The following is a 25,305-nucleotide window of genomic DNA, read 5'->3' as shown; positions in this document are numbered from 1 at the left end:
AGCAGCTCTGTGCAGGGACTTGGACAAGTCACTTAAGCACTCTTGTGCCTGGGCACCCCTAGCACTAAAGGGAATGAAGCGACTGGAAGGAATCATTCTCTACTGTCCCCCGAAGCCCTGCTGCTTTAATTCAAAGGCTATCTACGTGGAGTGTGAATGTTTGCCTTTCATTTTCTCAAGCTAATTCCAGTTAGTTGTCAAATCCAATCCTCTGTGACTGGATGCATGCCTTATTCTTGCTCTAGGGCACTTCTCACTAGTTAATTCTTACTAGGTATTTTACGAAAGAGCTAAATATCATTGCAGCAGTGAAGATAACACGAAATGGAGGAAAGAAGCAATGTGACACATTTTCATTGTGCAATACACTTTTATTTTCCTTTTACCTTTGCAGTCATCTTTGAGTAATCATTGTGTAAACAATAGAATGGAATGAAATTACATTAAAGTGTATGCAAATGGCTCTAGAACACCTTAACAATTATGACAAGGCAATTATAAATAACTTTTTTCCTTAGTAATATATATTTGCTTTTTAAAGTACAGTAAAGAGCTGCCGTATCTAGGGTTAGCTAGGAAAGAGCAATGGTACCGTCCTGGGAGCCCACCTCCTTGAAAGTTGAGACTCCAATTTTGAAAATCCTAAGGTTCACTAGTTCCATAATACATGGTCAAGCAGAGGGCTAACTGGGTTGAAAGTATTTATTCTTGAAACTTAACCGCACTTTTACCTTTTAGTCATTGCACAAAACCCTTTCTACTACTTTCACTCCACCTGGGAATGCTGCAGAATTTCAAGTAAAACTCAAGATTCTGGTATTTTCAAGTTTATCACCTTTAGAACAACAAATCCTATCACTTATGTAGAGCCAAATCAGAGATGAGTATATAGTTAGCAATCTAACAGAATGGCAACATTTTTTTATAGCATTCTAAATGTTCCAACGAAGCAAAACTTACATATGCCACCTTATGTAGAGGAAATTTTAGATCTGAGACTCTTCCAAAGAAAAAAGCCTCAGGCACATTCTTAATACGAAAGTTTGCAAGGCACCTCCCTCTCCCAAGAGACAATCAGATTGTGGATTGGTTTTTAGGCAAACAAACCCAAAGAATAAGCATCCAAGTTCCTAGTTCAGTCATTTCAAAAATCAGAAGTTACAAATACTCCAAAGATAGACTGGAATTTTTTTTTTTGTTTAAATAACAAGAGATTAACTGCAAGAAGCATATAATCAAAATTTTTTTCTTATAGCTAAGGTGTGTAATGCATAAATATATGAAAAATAAAATTCACAGTCAGTTTTAAAACTAGAATTCAAGTTTGGCTAATAAATCTTAATTTTATAAGTATATTAATTTCTAAGTACAACATAAAAGAGGCAGTATTGTCAAATGTACAATTAAACTATTATAACAGAAATAACAACAATGAAAAGGAGAAATAGGCTTCTAATAGAAAATTCCTTTTGTTGCCAATAAATAGGACCACCTGAGTGTGTTTCAGATTCTTTTCACTTAAGGGCTATCCAAATTGATTGCTAAGAATATTAAGTAGCTTTTGGAAAAATCAGCAACAGTCGTGCAGCTGTGGCATTTGCTTGTTCTCATACTGTGGATTGCTAGAGAATAAAGCAGAACTCGGAGTGTTGCAAGTTTTAAAAAATTATTTTTATCCCATTTCAATGAAGCCAGCCTCTTCACAATCTTCCGATTTTGCTGGGAACTGGGAGTGTGGGGCAGGAGGAAGGGGGTGGGGAGCGGGGGTGGAGGGGAGTGGGGGCCACAGGTCAGGGCGCTGGCCGGGGGACAGACATCAGCTCACACTCAACTGAGCAAACCCAATCAGCTTCACTTCATCAGGAATCTCTGACCCATCGCAGCCAGAAGCCTGAAAGGGAAAAAGAAACCTTCAGTCCTGAGTTGTCACTGCTGTGGATTTTTAAAAACTTGTTCATGTCATGGCAGACACAAGCACAGGCACGGTGTGTAACAGAGCCGCACTGCCAGCTCTTTCAGGGTAGGGCCCAGAGTCACCCTTAGGAATGGCTACCGGGTGCTATATGGCATCAGACATCTGGTCACTGTTTAACGCCCAGCACTGCAAAACCAAAGGGAAAAAGAGAGAGAAATCTGGCCTTTGTGGCCTCAAGTATAGAACAGAAGCAAGGAAGGAACTGCTGGACATTAAACCACCACCACCCCAGGCTTCAGTTGTGGAACTGCCAAGAAAACACGATGGCAAGAAGCCGATCCAAGACATTTATTTTTTGCAGTGCTAGGGATTAAACCGAAGGCCTCATGCATTGTACCACTGACTCCTAGTCCAAAACTTTTCAACTAGTTACTCTAAATGTACTTTTTAATTAGATCCTCTTAGTAATAATTATTCAGAGTGCTGTGAAAATAACCAAAATGGGTTAGACAGGTCATCAGGGGGTGAATTACAGCCAAATATCTCTGTTGTAAAACTGGCCAGAAAGAAACAAAGTGATCCCTCAAGTATTGGGATGGTTCACAGGCAACTGCAGCTGAAACACCAGAGAGTAAAAAATGTTACAGGGAAAGGTCTCTGCTACATACAGTTTGAATGCTCAGCATGCACCCTCCCACCCCATCTATGTGTTAAATAAAGGCTGGGTCCTCACAGTGGTGTGCCAGAGCAGCGACGGAATCTGTCAGAGGTAGGCCCAGTGGGAGGCATTTTGGTCACTGGGCTGTGCCCTGAAGAGGGACTGTGGGAGCTCCTTCCCCTCTTTTATTTCCGAGTGTTGAAGTGAGTAGTTTTGCTCTGCCATGCACCCCCACCATGATGTGCTACTTTGCCACAGGCCCACAACAGCAGGGCCAACTGATCATGGACTGGGTCTTCTGAAACTGTGAGCTCAAGTAAACCTTTCCTCTCTGTAAGCTGATTATCTCAGATATGTTTGTCACAGTAACAGAGAGCTGATTAACACATAACAAAATTCTTTACCGGAACAAAATTTTGTTGTAGTATTTTAGGACCTTATTAATTGCCTTGAGCTGGCCCAAACTATACTGTCAAATGTTTTGTTTTTCTTATCTCAAAATCATAAGGAATTGGAAATAAGCCACTGCCTTATAAACCTCTCATAAGTCATACTTATTTTAAATTCTTTTGTCACCTCCTCTTTCTTCTTTTGCGCGCGCGCACACACACACACACACACACACACACACATTACCATTCCAAGCTTCCTCTTTACCTTCAGTATGTAAATCAGAACTGTATATTATGTCGGTATCATAAATAAGGGGAAAAGGTTTGATGAATGCCTGGGGATGAATGATGACCAAAGGACCATAAAAACCTTTCCTGGGCTTAATTCCTGCTAAATTACTGTTGAAACTATTAGTTTCCCACGGAAAACAGACCTTTCCAATCACTACAAGTAACCTACCTAGCATGACTTATAGACTTGTGTATGTAGCATGTTCCAAAATGTACATAAAACAAGCTTATCAATGCTCCATTTTTCATTACAATAGCAGCTAACTAGAATGTATTTTAAATATTTTTAAAAATTTCAAGTAACTTTTTAACTTAACTCAGTTAAGCTAACAACTCAGTGTTGAGTCATTAATGCTTATGTGGCCTAAAGGGTCAGGATAGGAGTCACTATCTAAAGACAGGCATCTACTTTGTGTCTGTCCAATGACACCTCTAGTTCCCCTTAATGGATGAGCTATTCAGTGAAGTGCAATTTTCACTGTTTGTGTTGCCAGGGGCAGTGAGATCAGAGGCCCTGTTGCCTTTCACTATTAACCAGGATGCACGGGCACAGCAGACGTTTCAGCTGAGACATCTCCAAGTGTGGTGTGGTACACTGCTACTGCAAGTCTCCTCCCCACCTACGTTCTCATTCTATTACTAATTTGTTCACCCACCCTCCAAAACGTTCTCTTCTCCTCTCCTGCGCAGCTCTTACTAACATCACTTACTCAACCCACTGACTGTAGGCAGAGACAATGTGTGAGGGCCAGGTGAGTGACAAACATCTGAGGACCAACTATGCTGCTGCCGGTGACAAAATAGGGTCACACTGCAAGTGGGAAGTACATGAAAAGCTTCACAGTACACCAGACGCTTCAAAGCTATGGCAGACGTTTGGCAACGTGAGTGTCAGGAGGTGAAAGTGACTAGGAATAAAATCAAAACGTTCAACAGTGGTTCAAGCGACTGACTAGAAACAAAGGAGAAGGCCCTTCTAGCGAGAGTAAGAGCAGCGGGCACACACGGCGAGAGTGGGGGGCCAGCCCGTGGTTGTTACTCTGGACCTGGCTGTGGGGAGGCTTCTGAGCGTCCCCGTCCCACCTCTGTCCCGGTGCCTGGCTGCTCTACTGCCACGCACGTTTCCAGGACCATCCCCAGAGGGCGGTGTGTCTGCTCCACAGCACTCAGCTGCCCTCCAGCAGCCTGCTCTCCCTACCACGGCTCTCCCTTCTCCTCTTCTCTCCTTGCCTGTGCCTCCAGAACACACAGGAAAACAATATGCAAATGGCCCTGAAACTCAGAGAAAAGGGATCCGGGAACCACCCAAGCAGCACTGTTCACACTCTGGGGCGTCAAGATCTCCTGATACCCTTCAAAATCATCGAGGGCTCCAAAAAGCTGATGTTTCTGTGGGATATTTTATTATAGTCACTGTCTTAGCAATTAAAACTTAGTTTTATAATATTTTAGCAGTAAAATAATATGTATAAAATATTTTAAAATAATGTAATAATCATTATACTTGAAAAAACATGCTTATGCAGGCTACATTTATTATATGATCTTAGAAATTACAATAGAAATACTTAAACACTTGATTCATTACACATTAGTAACACTAAACCCTACATACTGACAAAATAGAATCTATACTGAAAAATAACCATAGTGCCCCCCACCAAAAACTAACAACAAAGCCACTAAGAAGACTGATAGTGCTTTCCACTTCTGCAAACCTCTTTCATGTCTTGCTTCAGAGAAGACAGCTGGATACTTATACATACGTCTGCACTTAATCCACTCCATTACAATGTTTCTCCTGGAATACATAAAGACAATCCAGCCTCATACAAATATTTACTTAGAAAAGGGAACAGCATTTTAATGGCTCTTCCAAATAGTTGTGGATATCATTTGGTAGCATACCAAACTTTCTAAGTGCTAGGTTCTTAAAGGTTAGTTGTGATTTGGAATGTGAAACTATAGTATTGAACTTTTTTGTACTCTGCTACACTAAAATCCATTCAGCTGTCTTGCCTTGGGAATGGATTTGGGCATGTTTTTAAGCATCATTGAGTTTTTACAGATCTTCCAAATGTTAACATTTTTTATTATAAATATGAAAGTTTCATTACATAATGTCAACAAACCATATTCAGTAATACCACCCATTATCAATCCCATGCGAAAACTTAAGTTTTTCTTAATTTAAGTATGGGGAGCTGTCAAACTTCCAAGGGCAGATGCAAGTTTTCCAAAATCCTGTTATTCCTGGAAAGCTTAAACTTATTATTAACAATAAATACTGCCCCCCCCCTTTTAAAGAGTAACTTGACTCTGTTCATTCTGGGGGAAAAAACGTCTGCCAGATAGTTAACATTGACTTACTACCTGTTAACAAAGCTAACATCACTAGTCATTCTTCCAAATAAAAAGTGTTTCATTACAAAAAAAAGCTGAACTCACAACCAAACAATATTGCAAATCTTTTCTCTGGAAACCATCATCATACGTCAGTATACAGCAGAGGTGATTTCCACTTTGTGACATGCAAGCTTAAAAGGTGTATCCTCCAGGTGAGATTAGACAAAATAAAAAACCATTTCCTGCCTCAGAAGGAAAATTCTTAGGTAAAAGTGACTTCATCTTTTTACACTGACTACTTTTTACAGAGTGAACAATAACTATTAGTAGTTTGATGCTGCTGCCTTGATCTGCACCACCATTGTCAGTTTCACCGGTTGTTGTGGTTTGAATCTAGTGTCTCCCAAAAGTCTCATGTGTTTAGAGACAGAGCTTTTGGACGGTGATTGGATCATGGCAGCTCTATACTTATCAGTCAGTCAATCACAGGTGTCGGGAGGTGGTGTGAGATCCCAGCCTGTGGGTCATGGGAGGTGTGACCCGGAAGGGTATCATGTCTCTGAGCTTTCCCTTCTCTTCTCTTTCCTGTCTGCCATGGCATGAGCAGCTTTTCTCTACTAGGCCTTCCCCTATGCCATTTCTTCCTTGGAATGGACCAACCATGGACTCAACCCTCTAAAACTATAAACCAAAATAAACTTCTCTTGCTTTAAATTGTGGGAATTGGGGAACCTCAGAGGTTTGGCCCTTACTCCTTCTGGGCCTCGGCTCAGGATGTAAAGGAGGTATTCACAACATGCCATCTTTGCCTTCCTAAGTGCACCTCTTGAAAATACACCACTCTGGCAAGCTGTTTTAAATTAAAGACTATAAATAGCAGGAAAGGTACTCTGGCCTTCTCTATAACAAGAATTAAACCTCTCTCAAGGAAGGTATCTTCCCTGTGCCTGGAAGAGGAAAAGCAAAGCTCAGAGAAATCTGAATAAACCTTGTAAACTAAACTCTATGTTCTCAGGCACTTCTCCACACTCACTACCCTCATCCAAGTCCCTTTGTCTCATTACATTTTCACAATCTACTGTTTTTTACTGTCTAATTCCATTACAAGTGTTCAACTTCAATAGCTTCATTGTGTCTTCAGTTCCTTACAAAAGCTCCCGTGTCGTTTACAACTTACATTACATAAATTTGTATGCTTTTCTCTTGTTAATCATCAGTTTAATTCTTAGGACCAGCCAAAAGTTCCTGTGTGTTATCAGTAAGTATGTGCTCTAATTCTAAGAGTTCCCTTCTCCTTACCCTGCCTGCCAGGCCAGCAGGTGTGGCTTGTGCCCCCAGGAGGCACTGAAGGTGTGGCTGCTGAGCCTCTGTCACCAGGGCTCCTTCTGCCCCAAATGTGGGTGCATTTGGGAATTAGCAGGAGACTCTGGAAACACAGTCCCTGCACCTAATCCACAGGTTTTGAATGAACTGGCCTGGGGTGCGGCCTGGGTACTGGGATTTATTTTGAGCTTCCCAAGTGATTACTGTAGAGAACTCGAATCTTTTCCAGGGCCTCCTGAAGTTGTTCAGCTCCAACTTGCCTTCAGCCTTGGTTCTTAAATGACGTTGTATGCATCAGCACCACCTGGAAAGCTTGTAAAACAGATTCCTGTCCTTCAGCCCCAGAGGCCAACTCCTGGGGCCTGCGATGAGGCCCAGCATTAACATTTTCATCGAGTTTCCAGGGTTCAGGTAAAGCCAATCTGAGGACCACACCTCGAGAGCCACAGCTTTAGACTAGGAGCAGGGGGCGCAGGCTGTCACATGGGCCTTTGCCTTTCCCCTTTTGGTACTAAGATTTGGACCCAAGGCATTTGCACAGCACTCCTTCCCCCTTTAATTTCAAGCTAGGGTCTCCCCTAAGTCTTTAAATGGTACAGGCTGGCTCCAACTTGAGATCATCCTGCCTCAGCCCTTGAGAGTGCTCGGATTACAGGAGCATTCTAGAACTAGCCATTTCCCTTCAGATCTTTTTCTCTTTCTTTTCATCAAGGGGAGAAAGTTAACTCTTAGTTTTACCCACTGCAGTCCTGACTTTTCCTATGCTTTGGGAAATGATGATTTAGTCAGGAAGCATATGAACATGCCCAGGATAAGTACTTCTAAAAAAATTGCTAAAATGCTTATGAAATCTCTATCTCAAATGGATACAATGTTCTTAAATATCAGCAACTAAAATCTATAATGTTCACGTAACTGTACCGACTGGGTGTTAACTGCATGTATTTACATTGATATACTTTCAAGGGAAAATTACATATACCTTATTTCATATCTCACTAATGCAATTTCAAAAATTCCACACTGAAAGGAGATTCACCTACATTATAAAATCTCAAGGTAGCAAATTTAAAGATAACTTAAAAATATTTATAAAGACCTATCTTTGGACTTACAACAATACTAACAAGGTACTGATATGTCAAAGTCAAAGTACGCAATCCTGGAGCTGAAACGCCCCACGTGCCCAAACCACTTTCTTAAAAGTGAAGAGAATCTGATCTCTCAGTCCCCGGCTATGCCAAAGATGGAAATCGTACATGCTGTATCATCTTATCTGTCAAATAAGGCTAGAGATCTCAGTGGGCAGAGAAAAAGTAAATGTACTTCTTTGTCCCTTGGGCTGGTGTTTTTGTTACATAAGCAGATACACAAGATGAAGACAAACACCTGTTCCACACTTGAACCAAGTGGTAGACTGGCGTAGGTGAAGGAGACGGAGACAGTCATTTACACAATGTGTCTCAACACTGGCGAGGCGTTGGAGTCTCCAAGATGTGTTGTCAAAATTCCCCAAGTCCAGGCTGCACCACCAGCAATCAGGATAGGACATTGGTGCTGGTGATATTTTTAAAGGGCCCCCATGGTCCCCTGAATGAAATCGTGGTGCAGGGAGATAAAGAACATAGTACCAAGACACTGCTCTTCTGCAGACAAATTTTCAGTCCTCAGACATGCTTTATTAGAAAGCAATGAAACCTCTGAGATTAAAATCATGATAAACAGCTGAGAGATAAAAGGACCACATGCAGCAGCAGCTTATAAGGAACAACGCTGCTGAAACACTTTGATCTTTCATTCTTCAATAAAATAACCAAATTGATGAATGAAGGCAATGCCTGAGAATCTCTGAAGTATGATCAGGATGTTAGTGGCCTATAGAAGAGGAGACCAAAAAATCAGTTCAAATTAGCTTTGTCAAGTGGGTCTCAATCTGGTTGGCTGCTGATAACAGCAAAGAAACTCTCTCAGGCTTTAACAAGGGCTGGACAGAGAGTTAAGTGACAGAAGTAGAAGGTCACTCTTCAGTTTGGTTTTGTTTAACAGCTTTAACTATCTCTGGGGGAAAAGGCATCAATTTCCATTTCCTGAGAACGTCACAAGACCACACTGGGAAGCTGTAGTAAGAAGGAACGCGTGCATGGATTTGCTTCTAGGGTTCTCCTAGGCCAGACAGAAATAAGGTACAAAGAAAGACTCCAACTCAGCTGGCGTGAATGGATCCAGTTACCCAAAAGGAAGGATGCACATAGATATGGGAAACCCTGAAGCTGTGCAGTATGCCACTGCCACTGAGGAGGAATAACTGCTTAGAGTGTGGCCTTGGGGCCAGGCCAGAGCGGTCTGCAGCTCCATGTTATGATTGTGGCCAAGTAAACCCCACTGAGGCACAGGCTTCTGAGACGGAAGGGGCCTGCCATCAGAGCCAGGTACCCTGGGGACCTAAAGGGGGCGTCTGTCAGTGAGGCCTGTGGCATGCTCAGGCTACGGATTCTGGAGGAGGACAGTGAAGAACCTAACCCTTGGAAATACTTTGGAACTACAGAAGGATAACTCTATCTGTAGCCCCAGAGGGACCCTGGGGGACTGTCAGCAAGAAGAGCAGGTTCTGAAGGTGACAGGATCCTACTGAGGTGCTACAAGTAGAGAGGAAGAGGGGAGAATCAAGAAAAAATCCAGGAAACTTACAAAGTTGATTGAAGGAGGAGATGAGGGAAAATGTTATACTATTTTTACTGTTTACCTCCAGAGAATACACTACTAGCTGTGTTTATAAAACCTTTGATGGCAGGAAGGGTCAGGGTTACTCTTCATGTTTTATATGAAAGCTAACTTAGAGCTAGTGAGAATCAGCCAACACGAAAGTTTCGAATGCTTTTTTCTCTGTCTACATATCAAAAATCATGAAAATGTTCTGGAGACGGTATACAAACCAGAGGGACATTTATATTGGATTGAAACGCTGACAGAGGGTGCCATTTTCATCATACGTGGTCACATACACAGAACATACAAAACATACAAAACTACAGATCAATTAGAAACAGAGTGAAGGCGACAGTACAGTCTCAAACCACATGGTGAATTCTGCAATTTGTTCATCTAGCACTCTATGTCTGTATAAAATGTTCTTTTTATTAGCAAAAGAGAAAGAATATCTTCAGATATAGCTTTCCTTTTTTATTGAGCTAGGGTCTCACTAAGTTGCTAAGTTGCCCAGGCTGGACTCAGACTTGCGGCCCTCCTGACTCAGCCTCCAAGAGTACTCGGATTCCAGGTCTACACTGTCATGCCTAGTTGTACGTTGCTTTTTGATTACACATTCTGGCGATCTGAAATTAGATGAGAATCAGGACCCAGAAAGCTAATTATCACCAGGCTCACATTTATAGTAACAAATTATTTCATGTTTCTAGCCACATACATTTTTCATTTAATTCTCACAAGAAACAAAGCAGATCATCAATATACACTGTGTACAGTCACGTGCTGGTCATCTAGATTCTAAATTGCTCATGGCACTCTCAGTGGCCCTTGATAAGCTTGATGTATAATTTTAAAACGAGTCACTTTTTTGCCTTAATGTGCTATTTGCTAAAACTTGTAGGAAAACAGTTACTTTTGCCTGCATATCTGGACATTCTCTCCATCTGCAGGCATGACTACCACCTCGTGACCCAGAATGCCCAGTAGTCTGTATCTCTGTGACCACCTGGTGCTTGCTTAAAATCACTAGTGCATAAAAACTGTTAAAATATATACTCTCGACGAAAACCTGTTAGTGTGCTTTCAAATGTGAAGGTAAAATGTTATGTCTTTGTTCACTAGCTTTCAGGGAGCTGCTCCACAATCCCTTCCAATTACCCACACCATTTCCTCAACAATCAGTCTCTATTTTTAAAAGTTAGAACCACTTGGCTTTCACCTCAGGACAGCTTTAGTAAGAATGCTGCTTTGAATAGAGTCTAATTTTGTACGGTCAAGTTGCCATACAAACGGGAAGCGAAATGGCCCATCCAGGCTTTCCGTTTCTCAAATGGCCACTCTTAGTCAAAGAGGTGACGGGGAAAGGCCCAGCTCCGCTTGCAGGGGAGGACATTTCCAGGCATGATCAAAAACTGTTCCCAAATGTTGCCAAAGCAAGTGACAAATACAAAAATCGATCTCCAAAGAAAACATCAACAACAACAAAATCACAGAGCAAGGTTGTTAAACTGTATTTCTACTCTTTGCTGGCAATAACATGGCAAAATATTACCTTCTTTCTGTAACTTTCCACTTACCAACTTAAATGTCAATGTTTTTAAAGCTTTGGGGTCATCTACAATCTTCTGTAAATTAGCAGCCACTGTAAAATACAAATACAGAGAAAAAGTGTCCAAATTATTTCCAATCATGCTAGCTTTTCACATCAATGACTCAGAAAATTTGACTAATGATGCAATAAACTGCAAAAGCATTTCTTGCACAGACATTACAAAGTCCATATAAATGACCAAATTACCCTCCTACGGATATTTTCTACAGCCATTTATATCATTTGGAAATCTTGTATCTATGCACATCTGAATTAATCACTGTATGTCAACCCCACATTTCAAATAATAAAATCTGAAATTACTTTCTAGCAGAAAGTAAAAATGATAGCAGTCCTCGGGCTCCACCACTTCTTTCTTCCGAACTCTCATTACTGAGAAATTTATTAGCCAGGAGAGGGCAGTGCAAAACAAAGAGGAGGCTGCAAAAAACCTTTCTTGGGAAATAACAGGTCAGCACATACCAACTCCTGCCCTATAAATTCACTCAACTCTCCGCACCCATTTTTATCTCAGCTAACCTCCACCACTCAGGCGTGCGTTTCGGGGGCCTTCAGAACACAGCGCTCGGTCAGACCTGTGACGCACCACCTTGAACAATATCCAGTGTGCCGAGCAGGGCCGGGCACCAGAGGCTGTCAGTTTGTAGCTCAGTGCTGAAGATGTGTTTTCAGAACCCGTGGGATTCGTCAGAGACCTGTCCTGGCTTCGCTGGTGTCTGGATGTATCTGACACCTCACAGAGGAGTCAGCCTTTCCTGGTGACTCCTCTGACCTGCGGGATTATTTGTGAGCAGAATTATCAAAAGGCTATGAGGATGGAAATGTAAAACTTTGCTTTTTCCATATACAAACCTCAAGGCTAAACCAAGACTCCAGTAAGGGCTACTGGTTAGGGAAGAAGTTGCTACTGAGAAAAGTAAGGGAGAAGGTCCGATTTGTCATTTGCATGTCACGAGAAAAATTATCTGATGCTTCAACAGTTGGGTATCTGAAAACCTCATCTGAATTTTTAAGATAAAAAAATTTTAAGGGAAAACGAGTGAATATTTTGAGAAAAGTGTCTCAGAAACTTTAGAGATGGAAAATAGAAGGAAATCTGTGTCGTTTTTTTCTCTGAGGTTGATTGAAAACAACTGAGTCAAAGATCTGCTGTAGATTAGTTTATTTCCTCTAATCCACAGCTACAGACAAAGAAAAAACTGAAAACGATACACTACTCAAATCTCTCCTCACAAACCATCATTCCCAGCATCACTGTGTTTTCATTCACTGCCCGCTCAATACTTGCACCCTGAGCAATCTGCAAGGTTTCATTGTTACCAACCCCCTCTCCTCTCCCCCGGCTCCGCCCTGTACACAGGAGCAGGCGCACACACAGCAGACCTGGCCTGGGCCACCAACCCCAGAACAGTCATCACCGTCCTGGGTTTCAGCAGAAGTCTGGACACTGAAATCATCCAGCAATCCAGGAAAGAAACACTGGCTCTTGGAGGACAAAGCTCTGCCGGAAAAGCCTGTCCACTGGAGCTAGGACTGATCCTGTCAGGGCAGCCTGACTATATGCAAATTGCAGCAAGTGAACACGGTAACCATCTTCTTAGACCATAAACGTGTTATAATAGTGCCTCTGATTTGGGGTGATTTCCTGAGGAGCCACAAAGTCTTCATATGAATTTCAGTTCTTTCATCGGAGTGTCTCAGTTAATATGGATGATTTACTGTCTTGTTCTGGGTCATGTAATTTCAGTCTGTTCTAATGTTCGGCCAAAAGCAGAGCTCCGTCATCCACGAGTGCACAGCCCTCTCCCCTGTGTACGTGCGCAGGTGCCGGGGCAGCAAAGCAAGCTGCAGACTGGAAGGATAGTCTGAGCCGCTGGCACCTTACACCATCATCCTGGGATCCAGGCTCCTCAACGGTGAGCCCCATGCCTCTGGGACATTAGAAATTCAAATTCTGTCTTCAGCTCAGAGCAAAAATAGCAAAACTGGCCACTTACCTGATTACTTATCCCAGCTGCTAGGCTTACTTTCAATTTGGTTGATTCTAATTTGTTGTAAAGTGCTATAAAACACCTTCATTTAACTGACATCACATAAAATTCAGGGTGATGCTAATTTCTCTGCCAGTAGCAATGCTCATTAAAAAGATGGGTGTCACTGTTTTCTCCCTTCTTCTAACTGTACACCTGGATTTCAAAAATAAAAATACTCCTTACCTGGAACGTGAGCCGAGAAGGAAGAGCTGGGTAGGGTTGGCTGTGACTTTTTAGGGCTTCCCACACACGTGTGGAGATCACTGAACTTGGTACCTCAACAGACGCTAGAGTCTAAAGACAATAGGGCTCCTGAAGCCTGCTTACCCAGTCCATCAAGCTCATTTCAAATCCCTCCAGTTCCCCGAAATAAACTCCTTCCTCTGTGCTCCCAAATAAACTCGTTCCCTTGGTCTCACACTGACTCTGTGGCCTTCTCTGAGCTTACCTGTCCTCCTCCCCAGGCCACTAACTTCAGTCCCAAGTGCTGTGCTGTCATTTGGAAAAAACAGGACACCAGTAATAAGCACAGAGGCGCCAGGGACTGCAGTCCTCTGGCCCTGTTTGCTATTTCCGTTTCCTTGCATCGCACTTAAGGCTTGAATATTTGAATACCTGTCAGGACTGGAAGCTTCTATTTGCTTCTTGGAGAACATGTGGGGGCTATGGCATGGTAGGTATTACAGGCATTATGCTTTCTGAAACTATAATAATAGAATTAACAGCTGCATGGAAAAGATGCTAGTGCTCAGTATCTCCCCGGGTCTAAACCGAGAGGGAAATAAGCTTACGCTGTGGTAATCTACCCGAGGCGAGGCAGCAGAGTCGACCTTTCTTTGGCAAACTGTATCTGGCAGTCTCAAGGCACTGTTTTCTCTACAAATTCCTTGTACTACTAAAATCCTCCACATTTTGACAGAAAAGTAATAGTTCTTTAGTGACTACTTACAGTATGTAATTATATTCTGAGTACTTAAAGATACAAGGTATGATAAAAAATATGGTGAATGCTTAATTTTTAAAGAGATTACTAAGGACACACTGCCATTAACACGCCTCAAAATACTCCCCCTTGCTTTAAACACATTTTTATCCCTATTCTTGCCACTTTATGAAGCAATTCTGCAAGTTCTCTTTCTTATCATCATTGTACTGCACGGCTGCCTTAATGTCCTGCATCAATTAAAAAATGTTTACTTTGCACGATCATTTTGTGTTTAGGGAAGAGCCAGAAGATGCATGGTGCTGGCTCTGATGGATAAGGTGGGTGAGGACACACCATAATGTTCTGTTTGACAGAACACTGCCATACTAGAAGTGATGAGTGTCAGGGAGCTCTGTCATGACAGAGGAGGAAACTGTTCAAGCACACGTAAAGGACTCCAGGGCTGCTTCAGAAAGTGGCTGGAGCAATGGGATAGGTGTGTTTGAAGCAAGAGAGAATATTTTGAGAGACATCAACGACAGTGCATCTTTTACTGCAGTAATTTTTAAAAATTTAAACGTATGTTGAAATTTCTGCTCACTCCTTATACATTTTTCTCCCCAGATAGCAGCTTATTTCACAACAATCTCATATGCTACTGATATCATGGTGCTGGTTAGTTAATTCATTGGATTCCAGCTCATGACTAGCAAAACCTATGAGGATCAGAGGACCAATGAGCACCGAGTCTGAAGTACTGTCAATAAATTGAGAAGCACGGTCCTGGGATAACTCATAAGGTGATGACTTCAAAATACTGCTTTGACTAGAGGGACTCCCTGAACATCTGCTATGTACACAGCACTGACACAGAACAGCAGCCGGAAATGACAAAGAGACAATCCAAGCTCTACGCAAGGAGAGAAGGAGATGAGCTGATGCTCCTCCTGGGTACTGCTGCCACACTAAATGATGGGCAGTCACATTTCAGCATGGGGCAAAAGAAGAGACTGCCTCCATTACTGTCTCCAAATCCCTTGGCTCACATCTTGATGAGATGCACTGGATTCCTGAGAGAGAGAACCTGTGAACAGAAATTAGAAGGGCAGGGCTCTCGTGGAGGATAGTGCTTCTTGCAGAGGGACCATGGGAGACGCCATGGGTTTTACCCCGTGCTAGGAGTACACTGGAAGGTTTGGAAGGAAATGAAGCTCAGTGTGATCCCTGTCAGCAGGCGCACCCGATCCCTGCATAAGGGGGGCTGTAGGGGCCGGTGCAGAACCTGCCTCTTGGTTTGAGTGGTGCAACCTGCCTGGACAGGGGCAAGTTCTGGTTGCTTCTTTGTGCTGGGTTGCATCTGTGAAACGTGGACATTAGTGGTGCCCTCCCGAGAGGGCTGACTGGGAACTAACTGTGTTAATGCATATAGAATGCCTACAGCACTGCTTGGTGCATTACAAGTGAATAATGAACACAGGTGAGCGATCTCTGCCCCGGATACCTGCATGTCTTACCTTCTTCCCCGCCTTCAGTCTCAGCCTCCTACAGTCCTCTTCCACCACTCATCAGTTATCTGGAGAATCTGGACCACCCATCAGAACGCGCTGCCTCCTTAGGTAATACCACTCCAAGTGCCAGGTAAAGTCCAAACCTTCCTGTTGCTCTAGCCTCCACCTACCTCTGAATCATTTATCTTGCCATTTCTTACCCTAAATTCCCAGGAGAATAATTCCTTCAACTAGACGCTCTGCTGGGTCTCTACCACTGCTCTTACTGTGTGCTGACAGCATCTGTAAGCTCTGGTTTCCTTGCTAGATTAAAAAATTTTTATGATTGAGACAAAACCTTATTCTTTGTAAAAGGTGTATTTCTCAAACATATCTACAACGACTTCTCACACCTCCACCGTTAAACCCCACAAGAGGCCACTGCGCTCTCCCATCTAGGCGCCACAGCATCCTGCAGTCTCTCCACTCTGCACCGGCCCCTACAGCCCGCCTTACGCAGGGATCGGGTGCGCCTGCTGACAGGGGTCAGACTGTGCTTCATTTCCTTCCAAACCTTCCAGTGTACTCCTAGCATGGGGTAAAACCCATGGCGCCTCCCATGGTCCCTCCGCAAGAAGCACTGTCCTCCACGAGAGCCCTGCCCTTCTCATTTCTGTCCACACGGCCCTGCTACCCACTGACCACCCCAACACCCCGTCTCACTGTCTCTTCACCCAGAACTTTCTTTCTCATAGTCTTTATTACCATGTGACATGCTAGATTTTAATGAGTAATTTCTGGATGTGCCTCCTCAGGTAACTCCACAGGCCCAGAAGCTCCAACTAGTGCAGACCTTCTCTGCCTTGTTCATTGCCATGTTCCCAGGGCCAGACAGTATCAGTCTGTGTTGAATGCACGAGTAACTAATAAATAAATCTTTGAGACACTGGAATCCAGTTGTAGCTAATCAATGTCCTCTGAAAGCATGCACATAAAATTTTGCATACAATTTTACAGGGTTCCAAGACTCTAAAAACCCTAGGTTAAAGCCCTGAAAGAGAAAAATTATTTCTATTTTATAAGAATTTCTACAAATTTGTCGCCTAAGTGAGAATCCCATTTGTTTTACCAAAGCAAATGAACTCTCAGCTCATCTCAACGGAGTATCGGGTTCATACACTGCACAACCACGATTTTAAAGATTCACCATTTCTCATTCAAATGTTTTCTGAGATGAGATTCTTGGTCGCCCCCTACCCTGACAAGGCCCCAAGAAAGACTAGCAGAAAGTTAGTCCAGATGAAAGGACTCTCCCGTGAGCAGAAGGGAATGAAGGTGACGAGGATCAGGGCAACCGCAAGAGGAGAAGCTGCAGTGGGGACTAACTCACAGCACTAACCTTCCTTCCCCTCTTCAACTTTCCTCCAGGAAAAAAGAACAACCATTCCTGCAAGAACTACTCCCAGGTGGATCCCAGCAGCGTAAGAAGTAGGCTATAGTGGGTACCATGGCATGATACCCAGGTCATCTCTGCAGGAATGAGGCAACTTTCTCCCATTTGCTAAGGTTTTGGTGGCTGATAATTCAGCTCAGTCCCTCTTGGCCACAGACAGTTGTCTCTACTCACGTCAGGCCTGTTCCCCAAAGCAGCCAGCATTCAGTGACAGGCTGTGAGAGTTAAAAGGCCCTGTTGCCTCAGGCTGGATGCTCCTAAGGGTTTTCTTTGTTCCAAAGCTCCCTTTGCTGAGTAAGAGAGGCCTTCACTGTGGGTGAAACACAAGAGAATTCCTCCATCTGCTGAATTCCATGTACTCTGCTCCCTGACAGATATTGATCTTGAAAGCGTTCCTCCAAACCCACTTGCATACATATCTACGCCTCTGGGCTTTTTCCCTGGAAAACTCTAAGACCACACAAGGATGGTACATGACATAACTGCCTTTAAGGTGTCTCACATTATCAATTTTATGAGACAATGGAAATGATAAAGTATTGGAGGAAAATGGAAAATAAGTGTATTACATATAATTTTTTTTTGCATTTCAAATCAAATTCTGAATGGGGAGAAAAAGCAACAATCAGAAGAGATTCTAACTGGGCATGGTGGCACAAACCCGTAGTCTCAGCACTTGGGGAGGCAGAAGCAAGAGGACTGCCAGGAGTTCAAGGCCAGCATGAGCTACACAGCGAGACCCTGCTTCAAACAAAACAACAACAAAGAGATTCAGATATTATAAGCAAGCAGCTTTTGGGAACAAAATGTCCAACAGATATGAAAATTAGTATTACCTGCACACAGAAGAAGTAATTTTTGGGAAATAAAGGAAACATTCATACACCCGCTATTCTCCTTAGGCTTTGGGTAAATCCCAGTTTGTCAGTATCATCTTGTGCACAATGTGAGAACCTGAAATGGGTTGGCACAGGAAAACTGGCTAATACAGAATCTATTCTTAATTTTATTATTTTTTTAGAATCCATTCTTTAAAACACAACCATAAAATTGTTATTTTGCTCCTGAATTTCCTCTAATGTGTTTAAGGTAGAGTGTTATGAACTGGCTGACATCGCAGTAATGGAAGTGTCCAATAATCATGATGTTATTATTGCTCATTTTGAAAGCAATGAAATGGTATAATCAATAAAATTGCAGCCTCATTTGGATAGTGATATTGATAGACCAGTGAGTTTATAGTTTAATTTCTCTTCAGAAAGAAGATTTTAAAAAGTTAAAAAGAAAATGCTGGACAAGATTGGACAACTTTAAAGTCATGCCTGCCAAGAATTCCTAACATTCATCTAATATGAAAATAAGAATTTATTTATTTTCTTAGTAAAACAAAGCATGGAAGACACAAATGTTGAAAAAGTACTTTATCTCCTTGAAAAACAGGGAGAATTTGATGGGTGTCTTAACTTGGGCATTTAGTCTTGAACTCCTTTAATTTTAGGGAAAACTTTGTACGCACTTTTCTAGGGAAGAGAGTGTATAGCTTTTGGCAGATATTTCCCCACCCAGGACTAGGGCCATAGCCTTTAAAATCTTAACAATCACACTTTCAAACACTAACATCCCTTCTTACACTAATATACGTGTTAGGCGATGAGCCTTTTGTTTTATAACAGCCTTACTAAAAGATAACTGACATATCAGACACTACACATACTCAAATGTACAATATAACTTTTGACACCTGGAGACACCTGTGAAATCATCACCAAAATCAAGATAATGAATGTCTCCACTACCCCCCACAAAAAGTTCTCTGTGCTCTCAGTAATTCCTCCCACTCTCCTCTCCCTGTCTCTGTGTTCTTCAGGAAACTACTGTTTTCTGTCACTACCGATTAGTTTCCACTTTCTGAAATTTCATACATGTGAAATGAGTATTACTCATTTTATCTGGCTTCTCTCACACAGCATAATTATCTTGAAATCACCCACGTTGAGCCGTGATCAAGAGTTCATGCCTTTTTATTGCTTAGTACTATTCTATTGCAATGATACACCTCAGTTTGTTGCCATCTTGTTGGATACTTGGAGCAATTCTGATTTTTGCTATTACAAATAAAGCTGTTGTCAATGTCCACGTATGAGTCTTTGTAGAAACATACATTTTCTTTTTGCTTGGGTAGCTACCTAGGAGTGGAACGGCTACATCACATGGAAGTTGTATGTTCAACTTTTAAAAAAACTACTGATATTTTTTTCCAGGGTGTCTGTACTGTTTTTACATTCTCACTAGCAGTATTGAGGAAATCACTCTAATTTGATTTCCAAAGGTATAAAGAGGAGTTTTCACAGGTCTTTGGTGTCTATAGCAAGGTCTTACTTAATTGTGCTAGATGTCTAAATTCTAAAATAAGAGTTTTACAACCAGGAGCATATTCTGGAAGTATCAGCAGGACTATCAGGATGTAAGGCATGAAGGTAAAATATGCTCTTGGAGTCTAATGACAATTTTACTATCATTGTTAAGGGAAGATTCACTGGCACAAGTACTACAAATTAAAACAACCAGTCAATTGCTCTCCAAATATAGTCTATCTATAAGACTAAAAAATTGTCTCCTTCAATGCATATAATCACTTGATTAACAATAAAAACATAGAAATAAGCTCTAAACTGTCTTTACAACCTTGTCAAATCATACAAATTGCAGAAAAGTTCTAATCAGGCAGAGGAGAGATGGCAAAGAAAAACAAAAAGTAATGCTTAACTTCACAGATCGACTTTGTCTCATTGTCACGTTCATCCTACCCTAATCTATTTTATAGAGAGGTTTTTCCACAGCCCCAGATTAATAGGACACACACAGCTTGAGATTTAGCCTAGTGGCTTCTGGACTGGGAAAAGCTTTGCAAAAGTTAAAATTAATGAGACAGTAAATACCCTGATACGAGGAATGCTATCTAAATTATGGGCCAGTGCAGCCAATTGAGGCAGAGCCATCTGGCAGAAGTACACAGTCCAGGGAAACCTGAAGGACTCTGAGCCCAGTAGTAGGGGGCAGCCATCCAAACAGAAGCTTTTCTTACACATGTGGCCAGCGCCGCAGAGGAGGGAAGGGCCTGGCTTTGTTCACAGTATGTAGCACTACCCCAGGGAAGGACATCTACTCTATTTTCATGTCTGGTCTGTTCCAAAGCCTTTAAAGTATGGGTTTATCAGTCAGTATAAGGTACAGAGAAAGACTATACAGTTTACTTCATTAATAACAAGAAATCAATGCAAGGATTAACCAAGACCTTCAGTAAGTTAGGCCTAAAAAATAAAAGACTTGAATCAGTATGGAGATTTCTCAAAAAACTAAAATTAGGAATTCCATCTACCCTAGGTATTCTCCTTTCAGGCAGCTTTCCAAAAGAGTTAAAACATCATATCAGAATGATACACACATACCCATACTTATAGCAGCACATTTCATAAGAGCTAAATCTTGGAAGTGGCCTGCATGTCCAGCAGCAGATGAATGGATAAGGAAAATGTGGTATCTACACACCGTGGAGTAATAGTCTGCCATAAAGTAAAAGTGAGTCATCTGTAGGAGGAGAGACGTGCCTTGGGACCATGTTAAGTAAAATAAATCAAACACACAAGTTAAATATCACACGGTTTCTCTGACATGAGAAACCCGAAGTATAAATAAAGCAGATAGAGCTTTTTCACACAGCAAGGGGACCAAGAAATGGAGGAAGAAATGAAAGGCGGGGGGGATAAAAATAGAATTGAGAGGTGCTATGCATAGGTAGTAGCTGCCCATGAAAAATGTAATCATCATGTACTACAAAGATATACTCATAAAAATAAACTAAAGAAATAGAAAGGGGCTTGAGATATAATCTCTTTTGTTTCTTTTGTTTGGTTTTCAAATTTGTCTCAGTATATGTCTGCAGTACATGACTGTGTTCACTGCAGGGGGTTTGGGACATGCACATTACCCATTTTAATCCTACTCATGTCCACACATTAGGAAATCACCTTTTCTGTGCTATAGACCTGTAAGACCTAAAGTAGCCAGTTGATGAAATACTTCTTACCAGTCTACTTGAGGTATCAAGTAAGCACTAGAGTGTAAGTCAACTAACTTCCTTCAGAGAGAAAATCTACCGACTAAAAACACATTAGCTGAACTAGAGAATATGCTTAGTCATCAACTGGTTTGATGTTGAGGCACAAGCAGTGTGTGGGACACACCCTAAACAGTGTCACTTTAGCATTTCCCAAAATCACGTTATTGTGACCCTCCTTCCACCATCTTTGACGGACTGGTTTGGATAAAGCAGTGACTAAGAAAAGTGGCTGGGTGTGCTCCATAGTATCTCTAACAACAAAGTAAATATTTAGGTAAAACTCTTGCAGAAACATCACAGCCAATGCAGAATTAGAGACGCAGTCAAGAACTGCGGGAATGTGAAGACAGAATAGGGCACACAAAATGCACAGTTTATAAAGAAGTTTCTTGCAATACTTTTCCTACCTTTTTTTAGCAAGTCAATTTTGCCAGGGTTTTACTTTGTACTTCCAGCTTTAATTTTATATAATAAAGTATGAAACATTAATAGCACTGAACAAAGGTCTCATTTTAACACATGATTAAATCTTAAAGAGCATTCTGATAACCTCCTCCACCTTCCACAGTCTCTGCTACTGTCTCCCCACATTTCTGATGCAAGGATGCTCACACCTCTCTTTGGAGAACAGAACACCCGGCCTTTGCAGGTAACATAAAGAGGTCAGCAGGAAGGGCGGCTAACTTCTGGTTAGGGAGGTGGTGGGAGAAAGACAAAAGCTGATGCTCATGCTAGAAATGTGAGGCTCCAGACAGTTGTCCTGGAGGTCACTGGTTGGCTTTAAAGATACAGAAAGCCATTAAGCCATCAGTTGGTGGACTGTGAAATTAGAAGTTAATAAACATAACACATGTACAGAAATTAAAGTCTCATAAGCTCTGCCGTAGAGCTTAGAGGAACATTCTTGTTGTAGTGATCCTGGTGTTGTATGGTATAAGTCTATAGCTATTTATCTCCTTGATTAGTAATCTTTTATGTAGTAAGCTTTGATATTACTGAGTTTTGAAAAGTATAAGTCTAATAAAAAATGAAACAGTGAATATGTTTTTCCAGAAAAGCATGAAACTCACAAATTTCTACCCATCTTGGGGGCTGCAGTTATTATTACTGATGGCTCCCAGGAGGCAGCAATCACTAGCAGATGGCCATCCCCACAAAAGACAACTGAGGACAGCTAAAGAAGCTGCCTTCATTTCACTCTGGCAGGGATGCCTCCTTACCCCCAAAAAGTGCCCTAATTTGGATGATAAAGTGATATGACCACCCTACTTACAAGGCAGCTACACTGCTGCCCCTTGACAGCAGACCCATCTGTCACCTCGAGGTTTCCAGTCAGAACCCAACATTCCACCTGGCAGCAGCAAACATTAACTGAGGAAATGCATCCAAAAGGGTGCCTTGCCTCTGTACCACTGTCTTACACTTTGTATATTCTCTGGCCTATTAGCCTGGTTTTTAATGTGCATATTTGATAATTAATTTTACAAGGTCTTATAAGATAAATTTATAAGATAAGTTTATAAGAAATGAATCTGATGCCGGAAAAATAAAGGGGGGTGAGGGAAGGGTGGGGAAAAAAAGAAAGGCATTAAAATGTGTTATGTACCAATCCCAATGCATGTAATCATTATGCACTGCGAAGATGTACTAATAAAAGTCCAAAACAAACAAAAAGACCCGTTTAAAAAAAAAATCTCCAAGTACCTGGTGATTAAGAAAACAGGAAGCTCTTTTTCAGAAGCTGCACCTCCCACACAATGATTAACAGAGCCGAAAGATATAAAAGCTTGTAGGTTCACAGCTGAGGCTGTAGCCCAGTGGCACAGTGCTTGCTTAGCACATGCAAGGCCCTGGTTTTGATCCCCAGTATGGCAAAAACAAAAAAGCTTATGATTTTATATCTCTAGGCTCCCCTTTATGTTATCCCCATCCAATCCTACAGAAGTCACCTCCCCAACCCAGACACATGCTTAAAAACTCCCCTCTCAAACCAACAAAGGCCAAAGCAGCATGAGGACAGACAAGATCTGCTCAGCTCACTGCTGTGCACCCGAAGCCCAGCAGTGTCGAGCTCTCAGAGAGTGCATGTAAGTGTAACTGTGAAATGAATGAGTAAATGAAAATAAACAGTAGCCTATTTTATTAAGTGCAGTATTTAATCTTTCCAGGTATCTGCAAGTAAATGAGACAGATAGGTATTTTTCAGAGTATAGAAACTTCAGGCAATTAGAAATTGGTAGAGATGGAGTTATTCTCCTTTGGGGGAGAAGGATGGATCCTTTCTTTGTCCCTAAAAGGTGGCCAGTCCTGTCAGGAGTTCAGGCATCCTAGTGTACCTTCTGGCTATGTAGAGCACTGAACATGAGACAGCCTCACGCTCCCTTCTGCAGCAGGTCCCCAGACACTGGAAGCTGGGATACAGCTCTTGCCGTTAGGAGATAATCCCTTCTGCCTTAGGCCTTCTCTCCCTTACACACAAAGTAAGATTTAAGCTAAGTTCTCCTGCTGCCAGCCCGACTTGAAAACTCAAAACCTTCCAGAGCCTAATTTCTGTTGTTTCCAATGCCATGGAAGCTCAGAGGGGCAAGCTACAATATTTATTCAAGACTCTGCAGATTCTACTCTTTATCAGGAGAAAGGAGCCCATGGCAAGACCACAAAGGACTCGGTCCCTCTGAGTTAGGGGCAATGTTGCATGTAGAGCGGGGACAGAGTGGTGAGAGGCTGCACATGAAGTTCAAGCTACTGCCTATTAAAATGAGTGGCTAAGTGTTATAATCTTTTACAGCAAATGTGTGTTCCAATATGAGTACTATGATCTTTCAGTTATTAAACAAGTTTGTATAAAGTGTATCACAAGTTGGTTCCTGTTGGAGGTGGGTAGATACAAACATAAGCAATAAAAACTCTGCCTTGAGGGTTGTGTGGGGGCATTTATGATTACAGCACATTCCCAGGCATACGGATGGACAAGCAGGAACCAGGTGCGAGTCAGCCAGAGGCATGCTGCCCGGAGGGTCCTCGGTCGGACTCCAGGAAGTCATACTGAACCTGGGTCTTGAGAGTGCGCATTTGTCTTGAGAACAGGAAAATCCCAGGGGAAAGAAGGGCATGGAAAGATGAGCCCAAGAAGGAGCACGGTACCCCTGAGAGCTGTACCAAAGCGGTCCAACAACCTGGAGCCTGACTGGAGTCAGGGGACCAGAGCTTACGGGCAGAGCTGCTGGTGCAGGCATTCACCCAGGCCTTGTCCGCCAAGGAGTGTGGACTTTATCTCCTAGAAAAAGAGCTCTAATTTGTATCAGGTACAGTGATGCTAACTATGTACACTGAGAAATGTTATCGTGTTGGATGTGCCCATCACCCCGATTTGACATATTACACAGTGCACACCTGTATCAAAATATCACACTGCACCTCAGAAATCTGTACAATTACATGTGCATTCAAAATGGAATTTTGAAAAGGTTACCAGTGATAAAGGTTTAGGGAAAAATCTGAGATTTTGGTTTGGCTTTGTAAAATAAACATGTTTTATCAGTCATGTGATTTGTATATCATTAAATATGTTAAATTAACTTTTAAATATATATTTTAGGACAAAAAGCTTTATATACAGACAATCAGTCCTTATAATTATGCCCATGTAGAAAGATTTGTCACATAGACTGTAAAAACCATTGAGACAAATTAAAGCGGGCATTAAAGTACCTAGGGTCAGACTCTCAGATGGGTTTTAATGCAACTAACCATATGTAGGGGAGCTTTTTCCTCCAGATGACTCATTAATTGAGAAATCATTGCATCTCACATATGTTAGCTGCCCTAGCTGAACAGATAAGAAACAGCCTATCAAGGACTTAATTCATTTTTCTTTCATGACATTGTTCTCTTACTACTACGGTAATGGAGAAGCATGATTATTGCGAAAAAGATAAAAACATGTGCTGGGGGTGTAGCTCAGTGGTAGAGCATCATGCTTGGCATGCCAGAGCCCATGGGTTAAATCTGTAACACTGGAAGAAAACCTTTCTTCTGGGTAAG

General features: G+C 42.0%; 1 protein-coding gene across 1 annotated transcript in view; it reads right to left on the bottom strand.

Annotated features, from left to right (window-relative positions):
• Positions 1-350: 350 nt before the first annotated feature.
• Stk39 (serine threonine kinase 39) overlaps positions 351-25,305 on the bottom strand; it is a 275,200-nt gene continuing 250,245 nt past the window's right edge. The window contains exons 17-18 of the mRNA XM_005393429.2: positions 11,209-11,273; positions 351-1,891 (exon numbers count right to left, since the gene is read on the bottom strand). Coding sequence (XP_005393486.1) covers positions 1,817-1,891; positions 11,209-11,273 — 140 coding nt within the window. The 3' untranslated portion in view covers positions 351-1,816. The remainder of the gene's footprint in view (positions 1,892-11,208; positions 11,274-25,305) is intronic.

The sequence above is a fragment of the Chinchilla lanigera genome, unplaced genomic scaffold, assembly GCF_000276665.1.
Source record: "Chinchilla lanigera isolate Chin_1 unplaced genomic scaffold, ChiLan1.0 scaffold00048, whole genome shotgun sequence".
NCBI classification, from domain to species: Eukaryota; Metazoa; Chordata; class Mammalia; order Rodentia; family Chinchillidae; genus Chinchilla; species Chinchilla lanigera.
The sequence above is the reverse complement of the archived record's forward strand: the minus strand, read 5'-3'. Positions and strand labels throughout refer to the sequence as shown.